Source organism: Rhinoraja longicauda, chromosome 43 (genome assembly GCF_053455715.1).
Source record: "Rhinoraja longicauda isolate Sanriku21f chromosome 43, sRhiLon1.1, whole genome shotgun sequence".
Taxonomy (NCBI): Eukaryota; Metazoa; Chordata; class Chondrichthyes; order Rajiformes; family Arhynchobatidae; genus Rhinoraja; species Rhinoraja longicauda.
Genome location: NC_135995.1, coordinates 5972257 through 5999115, shown reverse-complemented (window position 1 = coordinate 5999115; position 26859 = coordinate 5972257). Strand labels below are relative to the sequence as shown.

General features: G+C 49.7%; 1 protein-coding gene across 1 annotated transcript in view; it reads right to left on the bottom strand.

The window, feature by feature from the left end:
- The window catches only part of LOC144612204 (myelin-associated glycoprotein-like), a 760913-nt gene that overhangs the window by 728714 nt on the left and 5340 nt on the right, over positions 1–26859 (bottom strand). The window contains 5 exon segments of the mRNA XM_078431761.1: positions 9016–9297; positions 9883–10176; positions 16156–16471; positions 16474–16535; positions 20984–21065. Coding sequence (XP_078287887.1) covers positions 9016–9297; positions 9883–10176; positions 16156–16471; positions 16474–16535; positions 20984–21023 — 994 coding nt within the window. The 5' untranslated portion in view covers positions 21024–21065.

Sequence of the window (26859 nt, the reverse complement as noted above, 5' to 3'; positions counted from 1 at the left end):
CCTTGCATTCCCTCTCCCCCACTCCAGACTCCCTCCTAATCCCACTTTACACTTGCCCCAACACCACACCCTCCTCCCCATCTCTGCACTCCACCCTAGACTCCCTCTTCCCCAAGCCACTCTCCATATAACCTCACCCCGTGCTCCCTCCTCTCCCCAAGGGGGTAGAGGGGGAGGCGAGGGTAAGGGGAGGGGGGTAGACAAGGAGGGAGGTGGGTCTGGGGAGAGGGGGAGGCGGGGGGGAGTGAAGGAGCTGTGTAGGATGTTGGAGGTGGGGGCAGGGTGAGGAGGAGGTGGGAACGAGTGCGTGGGGGGTAGGGTTGGAGTGGGAGGCAGGGAGCAGGAGGTTGGGTGGTTACAGAAAGATTACCCATGTCGCCACTGACAGGGAACAAAATCCTGCTGCTCTCTAACACTCCCCAGTGCCGTACCGTTCACTGTGAAGTTCCTGACTTGACTTCGGAAAATGCACCACCTTGTACTTATCTGCATCAAACGTCATTCTCCATTCCAGGGTGCACTTGCACAGCTCAACAAGCTCCTGCTGCCTTGTGATAACCAGCTTCACCATCCACGATATGACTTACTGATTCGAGTATTATCCGAAAACTTACTAATCATGCCTTGTACGTTCTCATCTAAATCTTTCATATAAACCACAAACAGTTTTGGGCCCAGCACAAACCCCTGAGCAGGACTCCCAGTCAAAAAAAACACAACCTTCCACCACCACCCTCTGCTTCCTACCACAAAAAGAAATCTGATTCCAGTCCATTAGTTCTCCCTAGATTTCTTGCAATCTAACCTCCATATCCCTCAGAATCCTCTCCAGCAACTTACCTCCCACTGATTTCAGGTTCTGTTCTATGGCTTTTCCTTGCAGCCCATCTTAAATAGAGGTGCAATGTCAGCCACTCACCAGTCACCCGGCACCTCACCCATGTCTAACGATGATCCTACAATTTCTCCCCCAGCTTCCCACAGTATCCTCGGATATATCTGATCAGGCCCGGGAGATTTATTAGGTTCATATGCCTAAGGACGTCCAGCATCACTGACATATGGACTGTCATTCAGACATCACCTTTAACTGCACCAAGTTCCCACTTTTCATGTCTTTCACCATCGTAAAAACAGGGGAAATACTCGTGCCCATCTCCTGGTCGACAGACAGATGGTTTCTGAGGGTCATTATTCTCTCTCTAGATACCCTCTTCCCATTAATGCACGTAAATTTAGATTAGAATAGGTGACAACACATCCTCCACCATAATTCCCAACACTGGTGTCCTGCAAGTATGCCTTCCCTGTCGCTAACTGTGGCCCTGTACACTGAAGACTGTGCAACCAAGTTCTGCTTTAACTCCATCTTCAGGTTTACAGATGGCACTCATGTGCAGGCAGTAGATAAAGAGCTTAGTAACATGGAGTTAAGACAACAACCTCTCCCTCAATGTCAGCAAGACATCAGGAGGTGTGATGGAGTACATGACCCAATTGGCATCAATGGAGTTTACGTGGAAGTGGTTGAGAGCTTCAAGATTGTTGCCATAAATATTACCAACAAACTATAGTGGTCCGACCACATTGATGCAACAGCCAGAAAAGCACACCAAGCCCTCTATTTCCTCAGGTGACCGAGGAAATCAGGCAAGTGTCAAACATCTCTTACTAACTTGTACAGATGTACCATAGAAATCATACTGTCATGTTGCATGGCATATTGGTTTGGGAATAGCTCTGCCCTAGATAGTAAGGAAATGCGGAGTTGTGGATGTAGCCCAGTTCACCGCACAGACCAGATTCCCCACTATTGACTCCATCTACACTGAAGCTGCTTCTGGAAAGCAGACAATATAATCCAGTGCCTTCTCCTTGCTCCCGTTGTCCAGAAGATCCAGCAACTTGTAAACACACAACTCCAGTCGCAGTAACAACTACTTTGCCTCTGTTATCTGACTTCTGAATGGTCTTTCCAAGAGCGAGGGAACTGTCCCGATACTCCAACCTACCTCACTGCAGCATTGCAATTTTACTCTGGGACAGTAAAGGTACAATGCTGAGAACAATATTCTGCATGTTTTTCTTTTCTCTTTACCTTTTGCATTTGGCTTGGTTATATCCATGTGTAATATTGTCAATGTTAAATGTTGTGCCATTTGATGAGATAGTACCTCTGGATAAGTAACAATAATAAACCTAAAGCTCCACTTCTCTTCAGGTCAGACACTTCCCACTCATCTCGTGAATATCATATTTCTCATTCTTTATGCCATTTATCTCCTTCAGGCCCATAACACCAGCTGTTGTTTTGCTCTGGTCTATTCCTCAATCACAATCCAGCCCTGCTCTGAACCCCAGATCATAATCCATCTCAGAGGCCTCCAATCCACCCCACTAACCATTTAAATCTACTTCACCCACAAATTCCATGTGGTTCCCTGAACCAATCTCAATCCCAGGAGTATTGTCCGCCATTGCAGAACAATACTGACCTCCAAAAGCTGGCTACATGGTCAATGAGGACAAGTGATAATGTGTGAGGGGGCTTGGTACCTGAGGATGTGTCTCCCACTGGGACAGAAGACGGTTCCTGGGTGGATTCTCCAGTCGATGATCCATGGGCCTGTTCCTCCGTGGACATCTGGAGAACTGGAATAAAGAAATAGAGACACGGGAGCGTGGCAACACCACAACAGCTCATCGACTGGGAGGAGAGTTTGGGAATTAGAGGATTGGATCTGTGCAGATAGCAGCATCATCCAGTCTCCCTTCACCCACACTCCCTTGGAAATGTCTGTCACTCCACGTCACTCCCCCAGCCTGAGTCAGGATGAATTGGACACCTCCTCTTGCATTCCCCCCTCCCTCGTACTTCAGCCTCCCCGCACTCGACTCCAGTGTTCCCTTCCACGGGACACCTCCCCTTGCATTCCCCCCTCTTCCTACTGCTGCCCCTCACTCCAGACTTCAGCATTCCCTTCCATGGGACACTTCCCCTTGTAACCCCCCCCGTACTCCTGCCTCCCTTCACTCCAGACTCCAGCTTTCCCTTACATGGGGCCTCTTGCATTGAATCCCTCCCCCCGTATTCCAGCCTCCCAACTCCAGGGTTCCCATCCATGCAGACCTCCCAACATTTGATTTTACAAATTCATAATAATGATGTGCAAAATTCAGAATTTTACATCAAACTTCATAATATGGCACGTAATGCAACTTTTCAGCAAAAAAAGGTGTGCACGCCAAATGCGCATATGCGATGCGCTACATTCATGTGTTCTTGGACCACATGTACAATGTCAGGCCTATCATGAGTATATTCTGCTATTTATAGAAAGGTTATTGAACAGAAATACTTTTTACAACACAAAGAAAAAATGTTTTGTTTTGTTTTTTCTATTTTGCTTTTTCCTTACGCATCCCAATTCTATTGAATAAAAGAACAATGGCCACAAAATGTATGATTAAGTTATGAAGAAAGAGTTTCATTTAAAACTGCACATAACTAATTTCATTGGACATACTTGCTCCAGTGGTTATCTCCTCTCCATTCCAGACGATCACCTCCCTCTCGCTCTAGATTCCCTCAACTCCTACTCCACCCCCCCCCCCCTTCATGTCAATATTTCTCTCAGTTCCCCTGACCCTACTCTTTCCCCACGAGCACAAAGATATGGTTCAAGACCCTGTTGCAATGATCCCTCTATCAATACATGAGCTTGTATCAGGCTCTGGGACAATGGACAAACCCTCCCGGGGTTCGGGTGTTGTTTCCTGGGGTTCCTCAGTTGGTACGGAGGCTGGATCTGTAATAAAGTGTGGACAGACAGTGGGTGGAGTGGGGAAATAATCCAGTAGCTCTGTAGGATGGAAGGAGACCGAAGAGCACGGCAACACCAGTCTCTGGTGATCCCAGTTGTCCAGCCCTCTCCCGGACACCTCCCCTTGCATTCCCTCTCGCTTACTTCAGCCTCCCCTCCAGACTACCACCTAATTCCACTTTACACTCCCCCACAACACAACACTCCCTCCTCTCCCCCACCCCGTGCTCCCTCCTCCCAAATTCCACGCTCCTTCCACACTCACCCCACTCTCAATCCTCCCCCACCCCACTCTCTCCTCCCCACCACCCTCGCCCTGCACCCTCACCCCACACACCTAATCCCAAACCACTCTCTATCCAGCCTCACCCCTCGCTCCACTCCACCCACCAACCCCGTTGCACGCTCCCTCCTCGTCCACCTACGTCCTGCTGTCTGTACGGAGTTTGTACATTCTCCCCGTAACCTGTGTGAGTTTTAATACATCTCCGGTTCTCCCCCCACACTCCAATCCACAGGTTCACACATACATGGCTTGGCATAATTGGAAAATTGTCCCAAATGTGTGGGAATTGCTGGTCGGTACAGATTTGTGGGCTGAAGGGCCTGTTTCCAAGCTGTATCTCCAAACTAAACTGAACTCAAATTCCCTCTCCACTCCACCGACTCAAGCCTTCCCTCCCTCCAGACTCCCCACCCTCCATCTCTATTCTCCCCCGACTCCAGACCCCCCCGACTCCAGACTCTTCCTCCCCTTCTCCAAACCCCATCCTCCCCTACTCCAGATTCCACCCCCCCAGTGCAGACCCCTACTCTGCGATTCAAACCCCATGCTCGCCACACCACACCCTAGTCCCCCAATCCAGACACCCCACACGAGCCTCCCCTACACCAGACCCCCTTCCCATCCCACTCCCGACTCTTCATCTCCGCTCCAAACCCGATCCTCCCCGACACCAGACACCCTCCTCCCCCACACCAGATCCCCTCCTCCTCTACTCCAGACCCCCTACTCCCCACTCCTCCCCTACCCCAGACCCCCTCCCCCCCACTCCAGACCCCCTACTCCAGACTCCCTCCTCCCCTACTCCAGGACCACCTCCTCCTCCCTTATTCCAGACCCCCTCCTCCCCCACTCCAGACCCCCTCCTCCCCCACTCCAGACCCCCTCCTCCCCTATTCCAGGACCACTTCCTCCCTTACTCCAGACCCCCCTCCTCCACTACTCCACCCCCACTCCACATCCCCTACTCCAGGCTCGACCCCCTCCTCCCCCACTCCAGACACTCTCCTCCCCCACTCCAGACCCCCTCCTCCCCTACTACAGACCCCCTACTCCAGACCCCCTACTCCAGACCCCCTCCTCCCCTACTCCAGACCCCCTCCTCCCCTATTCCAGACACCCTCCTCCCCTACTCCAGACCCCCTCCTCCCCTATCCCAGACCCCCTCCTCCCCCACACCAGACCTCCTCCTCCTCTACTCCAGACTCCCTACTCCCCACTCCTCCCCTACCCCAGACCCCCTCCCCCCCACTCCAGACCCCCTCCTAACCCTACTCCAGGACCACCTCCTCCTCCCTTATTCCAGACCCCCTCCTCCCCCACTCCAGACCCCCTCCTCCCCCACTCCAGACCCCCTCCTCCCCTATTCCAGGACCACCTCCTCCCTTACTCCAGACCCCCCTCCTCCACTACTCCACCCCCCACTCCAGATCCCCTACTCCAGGCTCGACCCCCTCCTCCCCCACTCCAGACCCCCTCCTCCCCTACTCCAGATCCCCTCCTCCCCTATTCCAGACACCCTCTTCCCCTACTCCAGACCCCCTCCTCCCCTATTCCAGATCCCCACCTCCCCCACTCCAGACCCCCTACTCCCCTACTGTAGAGAAGCTGTCTGACCTACTGAGTTACTCCAGCACTTTGTACCTGTCCACGTTCTACGGAGATGCTGCCTGACCCGCTGAGTTACTCCAGCGCTTTTTTGTGTCTATAAACCTTGAACACTTTGAACCATCCTACCACAACCAGAGAGCGGTCCTGAACTACTATCCACCTCATTGGTGACCCTCGGACTATCCTTGATTGGACTTTGCTGGCTTTAATTTGCACTAAACGTTATTCCCTTACACTGTAAATGGCTCGATTGTAGACATGTTTATTGTCTTTCGGTTGACTTGGTTAGCACGCAACAAAAGCTTTTCACAGTACACGTGACTACAAACTAATCTGTAACATGATCTTATAGATGTGTACAAAACCGTGAGAGGAATAGATGGGGTAGATGCACAGAGTCTCTTGCCCAGAGTACGGGAATCGAGGACCAGAGGACAGAGGTTTAAGGTGAAGGGGAAAGATTTAATAGGAATCTTAGGGGTAATTCTCTGCCACAGAAGATGAAATACAAATGTAACCAGTCTGACGAAGGGTCTCGACCAAAAACATCACCCATTCCTTCTCTCTAGAGATGCTGTCTGACCCGCTGAGTTACTCCGGCACTTTGTACCTGTCCACGTTCTCCACAGAGATGCTGCCTGACCCGCTGAGTTACTCCAGCACTTTGTACCTGTCCACGTTCTGCAGAGATGCTGCCTGACCCGCTGAGTTACTCCAGCTTTTTGTGTCTATCTTCGGTTTAAACCAGCGTCTGCAGTTCTATGCTACACACTTCATCTGCTCCACTGCGAAATATCCGCAAGGTATGTCTACTTTGAAGAAGTTCTCCTCCTCTTTCCAACGAGAGTTAGAGTCATAGGGTGATAGTGTGGAAACAGGCCCTTCTGCCCAACTTGCCCACACCAGCTAACAGGCCCCATCTGAACTCGTCCCACCTGCCCGCATTGGCCCATATCCCTCCAAACCTGTCCTATCCATGTACCTGTTCAACTGTTTCTTAAACGTTGGGATAGTCCCTGCTTCAACTACATCCCCAGGCAGCTTGTTCAATACACCAACTACCCTTTGTATGAAAAAGTCACCCCTCAGATTCCTATTAAATCTTTTCCCCTTCACCTTGTACCTATGTCCTCTGGTCCACGATTCCCCTACTCTAGGCAAGAGACTCTGTGCATCTACCCGATCTATTCCCCTCGTGATCTTATATGCTTCTATAAGATCCCCCCTCATCCTCCTGCGCTCCAAGGAATAGAGACCCAGCCAACTCAACCACTCCCTATAGCTCACACCCTCTAGTCCTGGCAACATCCTCGTAAATATTCTCTGAACCCTTTCAAGCTTGCCAATATGTTTCCTACAACATGGTGCCCAAAACTTTACACAATATTCTAAATGCGGTCTCACCAACGTCTTATACAACTGCAACATGATCTCCCAACTTCTCTACTCGATACTCTGACTGATGGAGGCCAATGTGACAAAAGCCTTTGTGACCACCTTATCTACCTGCGACTCGACCTTCAAGGAACCATGCACCTGCACTCCTAGATCCCTCTGCTCCACAACGCTCCCCAGAGACCTACCATTCACTGTGTAGGGCCTGCTCTTGTTAGGCATCCCAAAATGCAACACCTCACATTTCTCTGTATTAAACTCTTGCCCAGAGTAGGGGAATCGAGGACCAGAGGACGTTTCGGGCCGAGGCCCTTCTTTAGACTGGTGAGGGAGAAGGTAAACGAGAGATATAGACGATGGTGTAGAGAGATAAAGAACAATGATGTCAGATCGGAGAGCTGGAGGCATCACAGAGAGGGGGCAGGATGTGGCAGAAAGATTGCAGCAGGATCTTGATCGATTGGCCAGATGGGAACAGTCTCACCCCCGGTCACTCCCTCTTCTCCCCTCTCCCATCAGGCAAGAGGTACAGAAGTTTGAATACGCACACCTCCAGATTCAGGGACAGTTTCTTTCCCAGCTGTTATCAGGCAACTGAATGATCCTACCACTACCCAGAGAGCAGTCCTGAACTACTATTGTACTATCTTTGATCGGACTTTACTGGCTTTTTGTTGCACTCAACGTTATTCCCTTATCTTGTATGCGTACACTGTGGACGGCACTATTGTAATCGTGTAGACACAAAAAGCTGGAGTAACTTAGCGGGACAGGCAGCATCTCTGGAGAGAAGGAATGGTGACATTTCGGGTCGAGACCCTTCTTCAGACAATAGGGAGAGGTTGAACAGGCTCGGATTCTATTCCCTGGAGCGCAGGAGGATGAGGGGAGATCTTATAGAGGTGTACAAAATCATGAAAGGAATAGATCGGGTAGACGCACAGAGCCTCTTGCCCAGAGTAGGTGAATCAAGGACCGGAGGACATAGGTTTAAGATGAGAGCGGAAGGGAAGATTTAATAGGAACCTGAAGGGTAACTTTTTTCACGCAGAGGGTGGTGGGTGTACGGAATGAGCTGTCGGAGGAGGTAGTTGAGGCTGGGACTACCGCAACATTTCAGAAACATTTGGACAGGTAACATGGGGCAGCACGGTGGTGCAGCGGTAGAGTTGCTGCCTTACAGTGCTTGCAGCGCCGGAGACCCAGGTTCGATCCTGACCACGGGTGCTGTCTGTACGTTCTCCCCGTAACCTACGTGGGTTTTCTCTGAGATCTTCAGTTTCCTCTCACACTCCAAAGATGTACACGTTTGTAGGTTAATTGGCTTGGTAAATGTAAAAATTATCCCTAGCGTGTGTGGGATGGTGTTAGTGTGCGGGGATCGTTGGTCGGCGCGGACTCGGTGGGTGGAAGGGCCTGTTTCCGCGATGTGTATCTATAAACTAAGAATGTGTGTGTGTGAGAGAGGGAGAGTGTGTATGTGAGTGAGTGTGTGAGAGAGGGTGTACGTGTGTGAGTGAATGTGTGTGAGAGTGTGTGTGAGAGTGTGTGTGAGTGTAGGTGTGTGAGTGAGTGTGTGTGTGAGTGAGTGTGGAGAGAGTGTGTGTGTGTATGTGAGTGAGTGTGTGAGAGAGGGTGAGTGTGTAAGAGAGGGTGAGTGTGTGAGAGAGAGCGAGTGAGAGTGTGGTGTGTTTGAATGAGTGTGTGAGGGTGAGTGTGTGTGAGTGTGTGTGCCTTTGAGTGTGTGTGTGTGTGTGAGAGAGATTGTGTGTGTGTGTGTGTGTGTGTGTGTGTGTGTGTGCGTGCGTGCGTGCGTGTGTGCGTGCGCGTGCGCGCGCGCATCTGTCATGGCCCAATAATCCATCTGTCATTAGAGAGTTGTGTCAGTGTGTGTGTACTCACATTCTACAGTGAGGGTCACATCCCTCTCTGTTGTCCCGTGTTCATTCTGTGCCACACACTGATAGACCCCAGCGTCCCGCAGTGCCAGCTGAGGAAACTCCATCCACAGCTCGCTGCTGGAACGTGTTGTGTTCAGCGTGACACCGAGATGTTGCCACGTCAGGTTAGATGCTGGTAAACTCTGGACGGAGCAGAGGATCGCTGCAGAGTTTCCTTCCTTCACACTGACCCAGGAACTGTTCATGTTGTTGGGGGAAGTGATGGAGAGATTCTGGGGGGCATCTGCAAAAAGATAAAATTTAGCAACCAGTTTTGCGGCACTTTCAATGAAAGACTTCAGACTTTAGAGATACAGCGCGGAAACGGGCTCTTCGGCCCACCAAGTCCACGCCGACCATCGATCACCCATTCACACACTAGTTCTTTGTTTAGTTTCGAGATACAGCGCGGAAACAGGCCCTTCAGCCCACCGAGTCCGCGCCGACCAGCGATCCCCGCATATTAACACTATCCTACACACACTAGGGACAATTTTTACATTTACCAAGCCAATTAACCTACAAACCTTCACGTCTTTCGAGTGTGGGAGGAAACCGAAGATCTCGGAGAAAACCCACGCAGGTCGCAAGTCACGGGGAGAACGTACAAACTCCGTACAGACAGCACCCGCAGTCGGGATCGAACCTGGGTCCCTGACGCTGCATTCGCTGTAAGTAGCAGCAACTCTACTGCTGTGCCACCGTGCCACCCACAAATTACTTGATGGGCCGAATGGTCTAATTCTGCTCCTATCATCTATGACCTTAAGTACCAGCACTGCGAATAGATGATTGCTGTTCCTGCACAATAAACGATCTCCATACTTACATTGCACAGTCAGTGTGAGTTTCTGCTTGGATGAGACAGTTGGGTATCTGACTTTGCAGGTGAGGTCTTGCCCGTGATGTTTGGGCGCTGGGGTCAGGGACAGAACAGAAGTATATGTCAGCGTGTCACCCCGCTGAGTTTTGCTGTGTGAGGCTGATGATGGTATATCAGCAGGGGTGACCCAGGTTAAGTTGGGTGTCGTTCCATCACACGTGGTGTTGAAGGAGCAGGTCACGTTCACAGGCTGACCTGCCACCATTTTAGCAGGGAATATCATGGGTTTATCTGTGAAAGCTAACACACAGAGAAACGGATACTTTTAGTTAAATATCATTAGATGCATCGGTTCACATCGAAATCCCAGTCTTGGGTTGCCAACTGTCCCATATTAGCTGGGACATCCCGTATTTTGGGCTAAATTGGCTTTTTCCATACAAGACTGCCCTTGTCCCGTATTAGGCTCGAGGAACAGTGTAGGCCCAGACAGTGTAGGCCCGGACAGTGCAGGCCCGGAGAGTGCAGGCCTGGACAGTGCAGGCCCAGACAGTGTAGGCCCGGAGGCCCAGGCACCCCCTAATGGAGGTTGCGTAGCAACCCGCCTCCCGCCCCGGGCAGCCGCCATTGGTTGAGCGTGAGCACATGGCCGCTGGCTGAGTGAGGTCACGTGGGGCGCGGGGCGGTGACGTCTCCTTGTCTCGTATTTGGGAGTGCTATAGTTGGCACCCCTATCCCAGTCCCACAAGTAAATGGACATTCACAAGGATGATCCATGAACAGGGAGGAACAATGGTCAGGGGAAGTTGAAAAGGCCAGGGATCAGTAATGTCATGATGGCCTGTGATCAGGTAGATGGGGGCAGGATTCTCCACTGAGGGCTGTAAGGAGACCAAACATAGACTGGCCGATCATTTCGCTGAACACCTTCCCTCAGTCCGCCTGAACCTACCTGATCTCCCGGTTGTTGAACACTATTTCCCCTTCCCATACTGACCTTTCTGTCCTGGGCCTCCTCCATTGTCAGAGTGAGGCCAAACGCAAATTGGAGGAACAGCACCTCATATTTCACTTGGGCAGCTCACAGCCCAGTGGTATGAACATTGACCTCTCTGACTTCAAGTAACCCTTGCAGTCTCTCTCTCTCCATCCCTCCCCCTTCCCAGTTCTTCGACGAGCCTATCTCCGACTACATTTTATCTCTGTTTGCTCTGTTTTTACCTTCTCCCAGCTAACAATGATCTGTTGTACATTTTCCTCAATCTCCATCCTTTGTCCTGTTTTCACCTCACACTTCCTTATCTATGTATCTCCCTCACCCCTGACTTCAGTTTGAAGGGTCTCGATCCGAAACGTCACCCATTCCTTCTATCCAGTGATGCTGCCTGTCCCACTGAGTTACTCCAGCATTTTGTGTTGATTTTTAAACCAGCATCTGCAGTTCCTTCCAACAATAAACAGCTAACAATGGCCTGTTTCCTTTATCACCGTTACATTTTTTGCACATCTTTCACCCATTTATTCTATATCTCTCTACTTCACTGTCTATACCTCTCGTTTCCCTCTCAATCTGAAGGGTCTCGACCCAAAATGTCACCTATTCCTTTTCTCCAGAGATACTGCCTGACCCGCTGAGTTACTCCAGCACTTTGTACCTGTCCACATTCTCCAGAGATGCTGACTGACCAGCTTAGTTACTCCAGCACCTTGTACCTGTCCACATTCTCCAGTGATGCTGCCTGACCCTCTGAATTACTCCACCTTCTTGTGTCTACCTTAGGATAAGACAGTCACTGATAAATCCAATGGTTAATAACGTTCCTAAGAGAGACGTGGGGAAATAAGGTCCTTGCTACTGTAGGGAATGCATATGGACAGGAAGGGTTCAGAGGGTGGGGGCCAAATATGGGCATTGGGACTAGCCCAGAATGCCAACATGGTTGGTATGGAGTAGATGGGCAGAAGGGCCTGTTTCCATGCTGTATATGACTTCGTCAAGGGTGGAGATGAGTTTACAAAGAAGCTAGAAAAACCTGCAAAGGCCAGAGGAATGCACATTTAGTATTAGTACTGGTTTTTATTGTTATGTGTACTAAGATATAGTGAAAAGCTATGTTTTGTGCTACGCAAGCAGATTAAACCATTCATGAGGAAAACAAGATGTGCAGAAGAGAAAATAAAGAGGGCGCCGAATATAATGCCACAGCGACAGAGAAAGTGCGATGAAAAAAGTGCAAGGGCTGCAATGAAGTAGATTGGAAGGTAGGTCTTTTGTCCCTAGCTTATAAGAGGTGCAACCAAGTGTGTGATGACAGCAGGGAAGAAGCTTTTTCTGAATCTGGTGTGATGTGCTTTCAGCTTTTGTATCTGATGCCCGATGGGAGTAGGGGGAAGAGAGAATGACCGGGTTGTGAGTGGTACTTGTTCAAATTGGCTGCTTTACCGAGGCAACGAGAAGTGTAGATGGAATCACTGTTAGCAATGTACACCGATCAGCCAAAACAGTACGACCACTGACAGGTGAAGTGAATAACATTGATTATCTTGTTACAATGGCACCTGTCAAGGGGTGGGATATATTAGGCAGCAAGTGAACAGTCAGTTCTTGAAGTTGACATGTTGGATGCAGGATAAATGGGCAGGAGTAAAGACCCGAGTGACTTTGACAAGGGCCAAATTGTTATGGCCAGACGACTGGGTCAGAGCATCTGCGAAACAGCCAGGCTTGTGGGGTGCTCCCGGTCAGCAGTGGTGAGTACCGACCTACAGTGGTCCGAGGAGGGACAAACCACAAACCGGCAACAGGGTGTTGGGCGCCCAAGGCTCATCGATGCACGAGGGCAGTGATGGCATCCTGATGCCCTGTGGGAAGACGACAAGCCGGTGGAGGGAGTGCGATGCTCTGGGCAATGCTCTGCTGGGAAACCCTGGGTCCAGCCATTCATGGTGGACGTCATTTTGACTCATGTCACCTACCTAGACATCACTGAAGACCAGGTACACCGTTTCATGGCAATGGTATTCCCTGATGGCAGTGGCCTCTTTCAGCAGGATAACAATAATAATAATAAGAATACATTTTATTTATATAGCGCTTTTCATATACTCAAAGACGCTTTACAGAGATTTTGAGAACATAGGGAAATGAATAAATAGATAAATAAGTAAATAAATAAATGAACAGAGAAAGGAGACAGAAGGTGAGGTGACCTTCAGTGGTTGAAGGCAGTACTGAACAGGTGGGACTTCAGCGATGTTTTGAATGTGGTGAGTGTGGGGGAGTCTCTAACGGTTTGGGGAATTGAGTTCCATAGGGTGGGAGCAGCGATGGAGAAAGCCCTGTCCCCCCAGGATCTGAGTTTAGTCCGGATGTGGGGGGATAGGAGATTGGCAGCGGCAGAGCGGAGGGTGCAGGTGGGAGTGTGCCTGTGGAGGAGGTCGGTCAGGTAGGATGGGGCCAGGTTATGGAGGGCTTTGTAGGTTATGAGGAGGATTTTGTACTGGATTCTCTGGGGGATGGGGAGCCAGTGGAGTTTATAAAGGACGGGGGTGATATGGTCACGGATCGAGGTGTGTGTGAGTAGACGGGCAGCGGAGTTTTGAATGTATTGAAGTTTATTGATGATTTTTGAGGGTGCGCCATAGAGGAGGCTGTTGCAGTAGTCCAGACGGGAGGTGATGAAGGCGTGGATGAGGGTTTCTGCAGCTGTGGAGGAGAGGGATGGACGGAGACGGGCAATGTTTTTGAGGTGGAAGAAGGCTGTCTTTGTGATGTGTTTGATGTGTTTGTCGAAGGAGAGGGTTTGATCAAGGATGATTCCAAGATTCCGGATGTGAGGTGAGGTGGATACTGGGAGACCATCAATGTTGAGGATGAAGTTTTGGGTGGATTTGGTGAGCATTTTTGCACCAATGATGATGATTCAGATTTGTTGCAATTGAGTTTGAGGAAGTTTGATTGAAGCCAAGATTTTATTTCAGTAATGCAGTTTGTCAGTGTAGAGTGTGTGGTGGAGGAGATTGACTTGGTGGAGATGAGGAGCTGGATATCATCGGCGAAGCAGTGGAAGTTGAGACCATGACGGCGGATTAATTGACCAAGGGGGAACAGGTAGAGGATGAAGAGGAGGGGGCCAAGGACTGAGCCTTGGGGGACACCTTGGGGGAGGGGAGCGGTGGGGGATTTACAGTTGTTAATGGAGATGAACTGGTGTCTGTCAGAGAGGTAAGATTTGAACCAGGATAGGGCTGTGCCGGTGATGTTAAGGGAGGTTTCAAGTCGGGTGAGGAGAATGGAGTGATTTATGGTGTCAAAGGCGGCGCTGAGGTCAAGTAGGATGAGGATGTTGAGGTTGCCAGCGTCGGAGGAGAGGAGAATGTCGTTTGTGATTTTGAGGAGCGCAGTTTCAGTACAGTGGTTTGAGCGGAATCCGGATTGGAAAGTTTCATACAGGTTATTGGTAGAGAGGTGATATTTGAGTTGGGAAGGTACAGCACGTTCCAAAACTTTGGACAGAAAGGGTAGGTTGGAGATTGGTCTGAAGTTGTTTGGGGTGTCAGGGTTTAGACCAGGTTTTTTCAGAATGGGGGTGACAGCAGCGATTTTGAGGGATGGCGGGACGATGCCAGTGGACAGGGAGGAGTTTATTGTTGCAGTGATAAGTGGAGAGAGAGCAGGAAGGCAGGCCTTGACAAAGCTGGAGGGGATGGGGTCCAGAGAGCAGGTGGCAGTTTTTATTCCTGTGAAGAGGTCAGAGAGGTCGGTGGTGGAGATTGGGGAGAACTGAGGCAGGGGCTGACAGGATAAGGGGGGGCAGGTGGTTTGAGGGGGAGCAGGTGCGTTGGTGGTTAAGGTGCTGTAGATGTTGTCTATTTTGCTTTGGAAGAATGAAAGGAAAGTGGTGCATTTGTCAACTGTGAATGATTGGGAGATGGTGTCCAGGGGGCTGAGGAGTTTGTTTATTGTAGAGAAGAGTGTTTTTGGGTTTCCGGAGCCAGAGTGAATTATTTGAGAGTAGTAGGTGGAGTGGGCATGGGAGAGGGCATCTTTATAGTGCTGTATGTGGTCTTTGTAGGCTTGGGAGTGAATTGTGAGACCTGTTTTGTTGCGGAGTCTTTCAAGTTGGCGGGCATGAGTTTTCATCACGCGGAGTTCAGGGGTAAACCAGGGAGCAGAGTGGGTGAAGGAAACTGTTTTGGTTTTTATGGGTGCAAGCTGGTCGAGGCAGGAGGAGAGAGTGCGGTTGTAGTAGTCAGTGAGGTCAGAGGGGCTGTGGAGGTCAACGAAGGGAGAGGCGGACATTATTTCAGAGAGGGAGGATGAGAGCGAGGTAGGTGAAACAGAGTTCGGCTTGCGGAAGTTTATTTTGCGTTTTTGCTTTGGAGCTGGGGTGGGAATGTTGACAGACATGGTGATGGCTAAGTGATCAGAGAGGGTGGGGTCGGAGCCAGAGAGGTGATGTAGATTTAGTCCAGTGGAGCAGACAAGGTCCAGAATGTGCCCACGGTTATGGGTGGGAAAATTTACGTGTTGAGTGAGGTTAAAGCAGTTGAGTATTTCAGTGAAGTCAGCGGTTATTGTGGAGTCAGTGGAGTCCATGTGGATGTTGAAATCACCGAGGAGGAGGATTGAGGGGGAGAGAGAACAGAACTGGGTCAAATCTGAGAAATCTTTTTAAAAACGGCAAAATTAATCCAAAAATAGAAGTGGTGAGAAGCGGCGAACAAACAACGCCAGCGTCCTCTCACGTCACTTCCGGTAATAATGCGCCCTGCCACACTGCACACATTGTTGGGGAATGGTTTGAGGAACATGAAGTGTTCACGGTGTTGACCTGGCCTCCAAATTCTCCAGATCTCAATCCGATTGAGCATCTGTGGGATGTGCCGGATCGACAAATCCGATCCACGGCGGCTCCACCTCGCATCTTACAGGATTTGAAGGATCTGCTGCTAATGTTTTGGTGCCAGATACCACAGGAAACCTTCAGGGGGCTTGTACAGTCCATGCCTCGGTGGGTCGGCGCTGTTTTGGCGGCACACCGAGGACCAACAGCATATTAGGCAGGTGGTCATAATGTTTTGGCTCATCAGTGTATATGGGCAATGCAAACCTAATAATAGCACAAAAACTGGAGGTATCGTAATCGTCAGAAATGAGCCGAGGCTCCTGATGCTGCGGTGTGTGTGTGTGTGTGTGTACAGGGAACGTGTACAGTTCATGTTATTCCCCACTCACTGCTGAGCATCTGATGTTGAGTGATTATACAAAGCACTTACCAATAACATGGAGCCGTGTTACAGGGTGGTAGTTGACACGCCATCCCTCAGCGAATTCAACTCTGAAAAAGTAGGGACCATCGTCATCCTGTGTGACGTTGTCTATAACCAGGGAACAGTCCTTGGCTCTCAGATTTCCAGACAGCCGGGTCCGATGGTGAAACTTTGTTGATTCTAGACTGGGATTCCCGGAGTGGAAGGCTACAGAAGCATCCCTGCTCTGCTGCTCACTGTTATACCAGATTCCCATCCGATCTTTAATCCTTTGAGTCGGCGGGTAAGTGTAGTGACACGGAATCTGTGCAGCCATTCTGCGCAGCCATTCTGCGCTGTCACATCTCCTGGATTGTCCGCAGGCCACAGCTGTCCCGACACCTCGGCTGAGGAGAGAAGGAACAATCTTTAGTACCATGCAGGAAGGAACTGCAGATTCTGGTTTAAACTGAAGATAGACACAAAGTGGATGATACAAAGCCGGGTGGTAGTGTGAACTGTGAGGAAGATGCTATGAGGTTGCAGGGTGACTTGGACAGGTTGTGTGAGTGGGCAGATGCATGGCAGATGCAGTTTAATGTAGATAAGTGTGAGGTTATCCACTTTGGTGGTAATAGGAAGGCAGATTATTATCTGAATGGTGTCAAGTTAGGAAAAGGGGACGTACAACGTGATCTGGGTGTCTTAGTGCATCAGTCACTGAAAGGTAGCATGCAGGTACAGCAGGCAGTGAAGAAAGCCAATGGAATGTTGGCCTTCATAACAAGAGGAGTTGAGGATAGGAGCAAAGAGGTCCTTCTGCAGTTGTACAGGGCCCTAATGAGACCACACCTGGAGTATAGCAAAGGGGATTACAGAGGCATGAGGCAGGAGCTGGCCAAAATTGACTGGAAGGAGGCCCTAGCAGGGAAGACGGTAGAACAGCAATGGCAGGTATTCCTGGGAATAATGCAGAGGTTGCAGGATCAATTTATTCCAAAGAGGCGGAAAGACTCTAAGGGGAGTAAGAGACACCTGTGGCTGACAAGGGAAGTCAGGGACAGCATAAAAATTAAGGAGAGGAAGTATAACATAGCAAAGAAGAGTGGGAAGACAGAGGATTGGGACTCTTTTAAAGAGCAACAAAAGTTAACTAAAAAGGCAATACGGGGAGAAAAGATGAGGTACGAGGGTAAACTAGCCAATAATATAAAGGAGGATAGCAAAAGTTTTTTTAGGTACGTGAAGAGGAAAAAAATAGTCAAGGCAAATGTGGGTCCCTTGAAGACAGAAGCAGGGGAATTTATTATGGGGAACAAAGAAATGGCAGACGAGTTAAACCGTTACTTTGGATCTGTCTTCACTGAGGAAGATACACACAATCTCCCAAATGTTCTAGGGGCCGGAGAACCTAGGGTGATGGAGGAACTGAAGGAAATCCACATTAGGCAGGAAATGGTTTTGGGTAGACTGATGGGACTGAAGGCTGATAAATCCCCAGGGCCTGATGGTCTGCATCCCAGGGTACTTAAGGAGGTGGCTCTAGAAATAGTGGAAGCATTGGAGATCATTTTTCAATGTTCTATAGATTCAGGATCAGTTCCTGTGGATTGGAGGATAGCAAATGTTATCCCACTTTTTAAGAAAGGAGGGAGAGAGAAAACGGGTAATTATAGACCAGTTAGTCTGACATCAGTGGTGGGGAAGATGCTGGAGTCAATTATAAAAGACGAAATTGCTGAGCATTTGGATAGCAGTAACAGGATCATTCCGAGTCAGCATGGATTTACGAAGGGGAAATCATGCTTGACAAATCTACTGGAATTTTTTGAGGATGTAACTAGGAAAATTGACAGGGGAGAGTCAGTGGATGTGGTGTACCTCGACTTTCAGAAAGCCTTCGACAAGGTCCCACATAGGAGATTAGTGGGCAAAATTAGGGCACATGGTATTGGGGGTAGGGTACTGACATGGATAGAAAATTGGTTGACAGACAGAAAGCAAAGAGTGGGGATAAATGGGTCCCTTTCGGAATGGCAGGCAGTGACCAGTGGGGTACCGCAAGGTTCGGTGCTGGAACCCCAGCTATTTACGATATACATTAATGACTTAGACGAAGGGATTAAAAGTACCATGAGCAAATTTGCAGATGATACTAAGCTGGGGGGTAGTGTGAATTGTGAGGAATATGCAATAAGGCTGCAGGGTGACTTGGACAGGTTGTGTGAGTGGGCGGATACATGGCAGATGCAGTTTAATGTAGATAAGTGTGAGGTTATTCACTTTGGAGGTAAGAATAGAAAGGCAGATTATTATCTGAATGGTGTCAAGTTAGGAGGAGGGGGAGTTCAACGAGATCTGGGTGTCCTAGTGCATCAGTCAATGAAAGGAAGCATGCAGGTACAGCAGGCAGTGAAGAAAGCCAATGGAATGTTGGCCTTCATAACAAGAGGAGTTGAGTATAGGAGCAAAGAGGTCCTTCTACAGTTGTACCGGGCCCTGGTGAGACCGCACCTGGAGTACTGTGTGCAGTTTTGGTCTCCAAATTTGAGGAAGGATATTCTTGCTATGGAGGGCGTGCAGCGTAGGTTCACTAGGTTAATTCCCGGAATGGCGGGACTGTCGTATGTTGAAAGGCTGGAGCGATTGGGCTTGTATACACTGGAATTTAGAAGGATGAGGGGGGATCTTATTGAAACATATAAGATAATTAGGGGATTGGACACATTAGAGGCAGGAAACATGTTCCCAATGTTGGGGGAGTCCAGAACAAGGGGCCACAGTTTAAGAATAAGGGGTAGGCCATTTAGAACGGAGATGAGGAAGAACGTTTTCAGTCAGAGAGTGGTGAAGGTGTGGAATTCTCTGCCTCAGAAGGCAGTGGAGGCCAGTTCGTTGGATGCTTTCAAGAGAGAGCTGGATAGAGCTCTTAAGGATAGCGGAGTGAGGGGGTATGGGGAGAAGGCAGGAACGGGGTACTGATTGAGAGTGATCATCCATGATCGCATTGAATGGCGGTGCTGGCTCGAAGGGCTGAATGGCCTACTCCTGCACCTATTGTCTATTGTCTATTGTCTATTGTCTATTGTACTGTGTGCGGTTTTGGTCTCCAAATTTGAGGAAGGATATTCTTGCTATTGACAGCATGCAGCTTAGGTTTACTAGGTTAATCCCCGGAATGGCGGGACTGTCATATGTTGAAAGACTGGAGCGACTAGGTTTGTATACACTGGAATTTAGAAGGATGAGAGGGGATCTTATCGAAAAGTATAAAATTATTAAGGGGTTGGACACGTTAGAGGCAGGAAACATGTTCCCAATGTTGGGGGAGTCCAGAACCAGGGGCCACAGTTTAAGAATAAGGGGTCGGCCATTTAGAACAGAGATGAGGAAAAACTTTTTTAGTCAGAGAGTTGTGAATCTGTGGAATTCTCTGCCTCAGAGGGCAGTGGAGGCCAATTCTCTGAATACATTCAAGAGAGAGCTAAATAGAGCTCTTAAGGATAGCGGAGTCAGGGGGTATGGGGAGAAAGCAGGAACGGGGTACTGATTGAGAATGATCAGCCATGATCACTTTGAATGGCAGTGCTGGCTCGAAGGGCCGAATGGCCTCCTCCTGCACCTATTGTCTATTGTACCTCAGCGGAACAGGCAGCCTCTCTGGAGAGGAGGAATGGGTGACGTTTTGGGTCGAGACCCTTCTTCAGACTGGAGTCAGATGAGAGGGAAATGGGAGACATAGACGGTGATGTGGAGAGATATAGAACAAATAAATGAAATTTTTGCAAAAAAGGAACGATGATTAAGGAAATAGACCATTATTAGCTGTTTATAGACTCAAAATGTTGGAGCAACTCAGCGGGGCAGGCAGTATCTCTGGAGAAAAGGAATGGGTGACGTTTCAGGTTGTGACCTTTCAGATTGTTAGCTGTTTGCGAGGTGAGAACGAGAAGCTGGTGCACATCTTGCGCTCCCTCACCACCCCTCCATTTAGTGTGGCTCTCCCTCCTCACCGCCCCTCCCGCATTGTATCACTCCCTCCTCACTGCCCCTCCCACCGTGCCACGCTCCCTCCTCACTGCCCCTCCCACAGCACGGCACTCCCTCACTGCCCCTCCCACAGCACGGAGCTCCCTCCTCACCGCCCCTCCCACAGCACGGAGCTCCCTCCTCACTGCCCCTCCCACCGTGCCATGCTCCTTCCTCACTGCCCCTCCCACAGCACGGCACTCCCTCACCGCCCCTCCCACAGCACGGAACTCCCTCCTCACCGCCTCTCCCACAGCACGGAGCTCCCTCCACACTGCCCCTCCCACAGCACGGCGCTCCCTCCTCACTGCCCCTCCCACAGCACGGCGCTCCCTCCTCACCGCCCTTTCCAGTGACGAAGAATGGGTGACGTTTCGGGTCGAAACCCTTCTACAGTCTGAAGAAGGGTCTCGACCCGAAACGTCACCCATTCTTTCTCTCCAGAGATGCTGCCTGTCCTGCTGAGTTACTTCAGCGTTTTGTGTCTACCTTCGATTTAAACCAGCATCTGCAGTTCTTTCCTACTGAATATTCATACCACTGGGTTGTAAGCTGCCCAAGCGAAATATGAAATGTTGTTCCTCCAATTTGCGCTGGGCCTCACTCTGACAGTGGAGGAGGCCAGGACAAAGGACAGTGTGGGAATAGGAGGGGGAGTTAAAGTGTTTGGCAACTGGGAGATCGGGTTGGTCCAGGCGGACTGAGCGGAGGGGTGTTCAGCGAAACGATCGTAGCGGTCCCAGCACCAAACCTTGCGGAACTCCACTAGTCACCGACCAGTAAAAGCCCCCTCGCCAGAAAACACCTGAGTTGCTGCTGATGGTACCTTGGAGAAGGGTCAGGAGGAAGAGCGATCTCCCGATCATCGTCCGATCCCAGAGATCCCGTCAGTGTCCCGATCTCCTGGTCTGGAAGAGAAAGTAATTGCAGTAAAACTCCAGCGACCAATCTATCTATCTATCTATCTATATACTAAAACTCTCGTTTGTTTGTTTGTTTGTTCTTGAACTGCAGCCAAAACCGTACACGATAGCGCAACAATTTTAGGCCCACCTTACTCACCGTTGTCCCTTTTTGTGCAAATGGAAGAAGTTTCAGTGAAATCGGTGTTATATTTTAAAAGTTATTCACATTTTAAACGTTAAATCTATATCCAAGGGAGGGAGGGGGGGAGGAGGGAGGATAAGGGGGGTTGAGGGGGATGGAGGTTGAGGGGGAGGGGAATGGAGGGAGTGGGAGGGGAGTGTAGGAGGGGCCAGGGGTGGGGGGAGGGGAGCGGTGTGGAGGTGAGGGGGAAGAGAGGGTGCTGCACCAATGCAGGAGAGGTTTGGGCCCAACTGGTCCACTTGCTCTAGTGTATTACTAAAACTCTCATCTTGTTTGTTTGTCCGTACGTACCCAAAATACAGCCAAAACGGTACACGATAGCGCAACAATTTTAGGCCCAACTTACTCACCATTGGCCTGAGGTTCAAATGGCTGCTTTATTTTAAAAGTTATCCACCTTTTAAACTTTAAAAGATCACTTTTTAAACTTTAATAAATTTGATTGGCTCTAGCACCTCCCCCCACGTGGGGTCCGGCACATCCTGATTGGCTACCTCCGTGTTTGACATCACAATGGGAACCCAACGGGTCCGTGCCTGCGCAGTTGGGGCCCGTTGATCTAATACTTACGCAAGATGGCCGCCGGATCCTTGCGTGCGCAGTTGGGGGAGGGTTGCAGCTCGGAGGGAGGCGGGACCAGCCCGAGTGACGGGAGTGGCGCCCAATGAGGGGGGGAGGAGAGATCTCCTGCTGCTGGCCGCCGCGATGGCTGCCCGGGGCCGCAGTGAGTGGCTCCCTCCCCTTTCCTCTCCACCCTCGTCCACCCCCGGCCCCGGGGCAGTTTTAAGGGGAGTTGAGGGGGGATGGAGTGAGTAAGTGTCGTCAGAATCTCAGCTCCCCATGCCGGCGATCTGACCCTGGGTCGGGGCTGGTCGAACCTTCTGCAGCTTGGAGCTTCCCGACATCGGTCTCTACCCGAGACTGTGAGCTCCTCGATGCTGAAGTCCAAGGCAAAGGATCACAGGCTCTGATGGTAAGTCCGTGGCCCCGTGGTGGGGCTCAAAGTCAGTCCCGAGCAAGGCCTCCAGCTCCATGATGTTAGGCCTCAGAGCGACCAGAGATACCATCTGGAAAACAATCGCATCTCCGGCATTTGAGCCCCGTATCTGAGGAAGGATGTGCTGGCTCTGGAGAGGATCCAGAGGAGGTTTACAAGAACGATCCCAGGAATGAGTGGGTTTGCATATGATGAGCGTTTGTCGGCACTGGGCCTGTGCTCGCTGGAGTTTAGAAGAATGAGGGGAACGTCATTGAAAATTACCGAATAGTGAAATGCTTGGAGAGAGTGGATATGACCAGGATATTTCGAATAGTGGGAGAGGTCACAGCCTCAGAATTAAAGGACGTTCTTTTATGAAGGACATGAGGAGGAATTTCTTTAGTCAGAGGGTGGCGAATCTGTGGAATTCTTTGCCACAGAAGGATGTGGAGGCCAAGTCAAGGTTTCAAGGTCAGTTTATTGTCACATGTACCAATTGAGGTACAATGAAATTTAAATTACCATACAGCCATACTAATAAATTAGTACGGGTGTCAGGGGTTCTGGGAAGAAGGCAGGAGAAGGGGGTTAGGAGTGACAGATCAGCCATGATTTAATGGGCCGAATGGCCTAATTCTGCTCCCATCACTTATGAACATATGAGCAATATAGTTGCCTTCCGTTTGCTTTTTAAAGCTTCCCAATGGTTAGACTTCCCGCTAATCTTTGCCAAGTAACATGATGGCGCATCAGTAGAGTTGGTGCCTCACAACGCCAGAGACCCGACTTCGATCCCGACTACACGTGCTGTCTGTACGGAGTTTGTACGTTCTCCCTGTGACCTGCATGGATTTTCTCCGGGATCTCCGGTTTCATTCCACGCTCCCAAGACGTACGGGTAATTTGTCCCAAGTGTGTGTAGGAAAGCGTTGGTCACTGGTCGGCACGGACTCTGTGGGCTGAAGGGCCTGTTTCCACGCTGTATCTCTAAACTAGGAAATTAAACTCAACTGACATCAATGGCTACTGGTCTGCCATGTGGGTACGTTCCACAAGGTGCCCGGTTCATGCATTAGGGAAGGTGTCTGAGGAACAGCGTGGGGCTCTAAGCTGATCATTACTAATGTGGAAGTAAGAGGCTATTCATACAGAGGTTGATGAGGGGTCGTGTGGGTTTGTGGAACAAGCTGCCGGAGGAAGTAGTTGAGGCAAGTACAATAGCAACATTTAGTTCAGTTAAGAGATACAGTGCGAAAACAGGCCTTTCGGCCCACCAAGTCCATGCCGACCAACGGTCACCCCTTCACCCTCTGGTTCTGAGAACTGCTTTCTGAGGCAGAGAATTCCACAGATTTACAACTCTCTGACTGAAAAAGTTTTTCCTCATCTCCGTTCTAAATGGTCTACCCCTTATTTTTAAACTGTGGCCATGAGGAGGAATTTCTTTAGTCAGAGGGTGGCGAATCTGGAATTCTTTGCCACAGAAGGCCAAGTCAAGGTTTCAAGGTCAGTTTATTGTCACATGTACCAATTGAGGTACAATGAAATTTGAATTACCATACAGCCATACAAAAACATTAGTACGGATATCAGGGGTTATGGGGAGAAGGCAAGAGAATGGAGTTAGGAGTGACAGATCAGCCATGATTTAATGGGCCGAATGGCCTAATTCTGCTCCTATCACATCAACTTACGAGCAACTTGGTTGCCTTCCGTTGGCTTTTTAAAGCTTCCCAATGGTTAGACTTCCCGCTAATCTTTGCCAAGTAACATGATGGCGCACAGTGGCGCAACGGGAGAGTTGCTGCCTCACAGCGCCAGAGACCCGACTTCAATCCCGAGTACAGGTGCTGTCTGTACGGAGTTTGCACGGTCTCCCTGTGACCTGCGTGGGTTTTCTCCGGGATCTCCGGTTTCATTCCACACTCCAAAGTTGTAGGTTAATTAGGCTTCAGTAAAAAAAAAAATTTGTCCCAAGTGTGTGTAAGATAGCTTTGGTCAGTGGTCGGCACGGATTCAGTGGGCCGATGGGCCTGTTTCCACGCTGTATCTCTAAACTAAACACAGAACTAGTGTGTGAACGGGCGATCGCTGGTCGGCACGGACTCGGTGGGCTGAAGGGCCTGTTTCCACGCGGTATCTCTAAACTAGAAAACTAAACTTAACTGGCATCAACGGCTACTGGTCTGCCATGTGGTTACGTTCCACAAGGTGCCCGGTACATGCATTAGGGAAGGTATCTGAGGAACAGCTTGGGCCTCTAAGCTGATCATTACTAACGTGGAAGTAAGAGACGATTCATACAGAGGTTGATGAGGGGTCGTGTGGGTTTGTGGACCAAGCTGCCGGAGGAAGTAGTTGAGGCAAGTACAATAGCAACATTTGGTTTACTTTAGTTCAGTTAAGAGATACAGCACGAAAACAGGCCCTTCGGCCCACCGAGTCCATGCCGACCAACAATCACACGTTCACACTCCAGTTCTATGCTTATTATATACAGTGCGGAAACAGGCCCACCGAGTCCACGCTGACCATCGATCTCCCGTTCACCCTCTAGTTCTACGTTTAGTTTGGCGATACAGCGTCGAAACAGGTCCTTCCGCCCACCGAGTCCACGCTGACTATCGCTCACCCATTCACACACTAGTTCTGTGTTTAGTTTAGAGATACAGCGTGGAAACAGGTCCTTCGGCCCACCAAGTCCGCACCGACCAGCGATCCCCGCACACTAACGTTACCCTACACACGCTAGGGACGATTTATAATTAGACCAAGCCAATTAACCTACAAACCTGGAGTGTGGGTGGAAACTGGAGGTCCCGGTGAAAACCCACGCAGGTCACGGGGACAACGTACAAACTCCGTACAGATAGCACCCATAGTCAGGATCGAACCCGGGTCTGCTTTCTTGCAAACAGCCACATCTGCTTTCTTGGAATCTTACACTACCTTTAGGAAGGAGTGGGCGGATGCATGGCAGATGCAGTTTAATGTGGATAAATGTGAGGTTATCCACTTTGGTGGTAAGAACAGGAAGGCAGATTATTATCTGAACAGTGTCAAGTTATGAAAAGGGGAAGTACAAAGAGATCTGGGTGTACTTGTTCATTAGTCACTGAAAGTAAGCATGCAGGTGCAGCAGGCAGTGAAGAAAGCTAATGGGATGTTCGCCTTCATGACAAGAGGATTTGAGTATAAAAGCAAAGAGGCCCTGCAGTTGTACAGGGCCCTAGTGAGACCGCACCTGGAGTACGGTGTGCAGTTTTGGTCTTGCTATTGAAGTGCAGCGAAGGTTCACTAGGTTAATTCCCGGAATGGCGGGACTGTCGTATCTCGAAAGACTGGAGCGACAGGGCTTATATACACTGGAATTTAGAAGGATGAGAGGGGATCTTTATTGAACAATATAAAATTATTAAGGGATTGGACACGCTAGAGGCAGGAAACATGTTCCCGATGTTGGGAGAGACCAGAACCAGGGGCCACCGTTTAAGAATAAGGGGTAGGCCATTTAGAATGGAAATGAGGAAAAACTTTTTCAGTCAGAGAGTTGTAAATCTGTGGAATTCTCTGCCGCAGAAGGCAGTGGAGGCCAATTTTCTGGATGCTTTCAAGAGATAGATAGAGCTCTTAATGATAGCAGAGACAGGGGGTATGGGGAGAAGGCAGGAGAATGGGGTCGAGAGGGAAAGATAGATCAGCCACGATTGAATGGCAGAGTGGACTCAATGGGCCAAATGGCCTAAATCTGCTCTTGTATCTCATGAACTTGGGAAAAGCTGCCTGAGCCTCTGAGTTCCATCAGCACATGGAGTGTTGATGCAGAATCCAGCATCTGTAGTCTTTTGTGTCTCTAGTGGGAGAAAGTATAATTTGCAAATTTTCAGGTGATATGGAAATTTGTGACGTTGTGGTTTGCAAGGCAGGTGGTGTAAAGTTGCAGCAGGATAAAGGTCATGGAGGGGATCAATATGTAGGTAGACTGGGAAATTCAAGTTGGTGCGAGAAATTCGAGAAGGCATTTGTGGAGTGTCTTTGAGATGGCTTCTCAGAGCAGCTTGTAATCGAGCATACCAAGCAATTTGGTTTGGCATTGGTATTTGGGTGGCACAGTGGAGCAGTGGTAGAGCTGCTGCCTCACAGCGCCAGAGACCCGGGTTCGATCCTGACTATGGGTGCTGTCTGTACGGAGTTTGTACGTTCTCCCTGTGCTCCGGTTTCCTCCCACACTCCAAAGAGTTGTGAGCGGGGATCGCTGGTCAGAGCGGACTCGGTGGTCCGAAGGGCCTGTATGCGCTTTGTATCTCTAAACTCAACATAGAACTAGTGTGTGAATGGGCGATCGATGGTCGGCGCAGACTCAGTGGGCCGAAGGGCCTGTTTCCACTCTGTATCTCTAAAACTAAGAACTAAAACTATTGTGTAACGAACCAGATTTGATCAGGGTGGTTCTTGGTTCTTGGTCCTCCAAAATATTCCAAATGGAATTTAAACTGGTGGGTGATTATGGTAAAAAACAGTTTGGAGGTAGTGACCATAAAATGATTAAATGCTGAGGCTTTATAACATGCTGGTCAGATCGCATATGGAGTTTAGGGAGCAGTTTTGGACCCTAT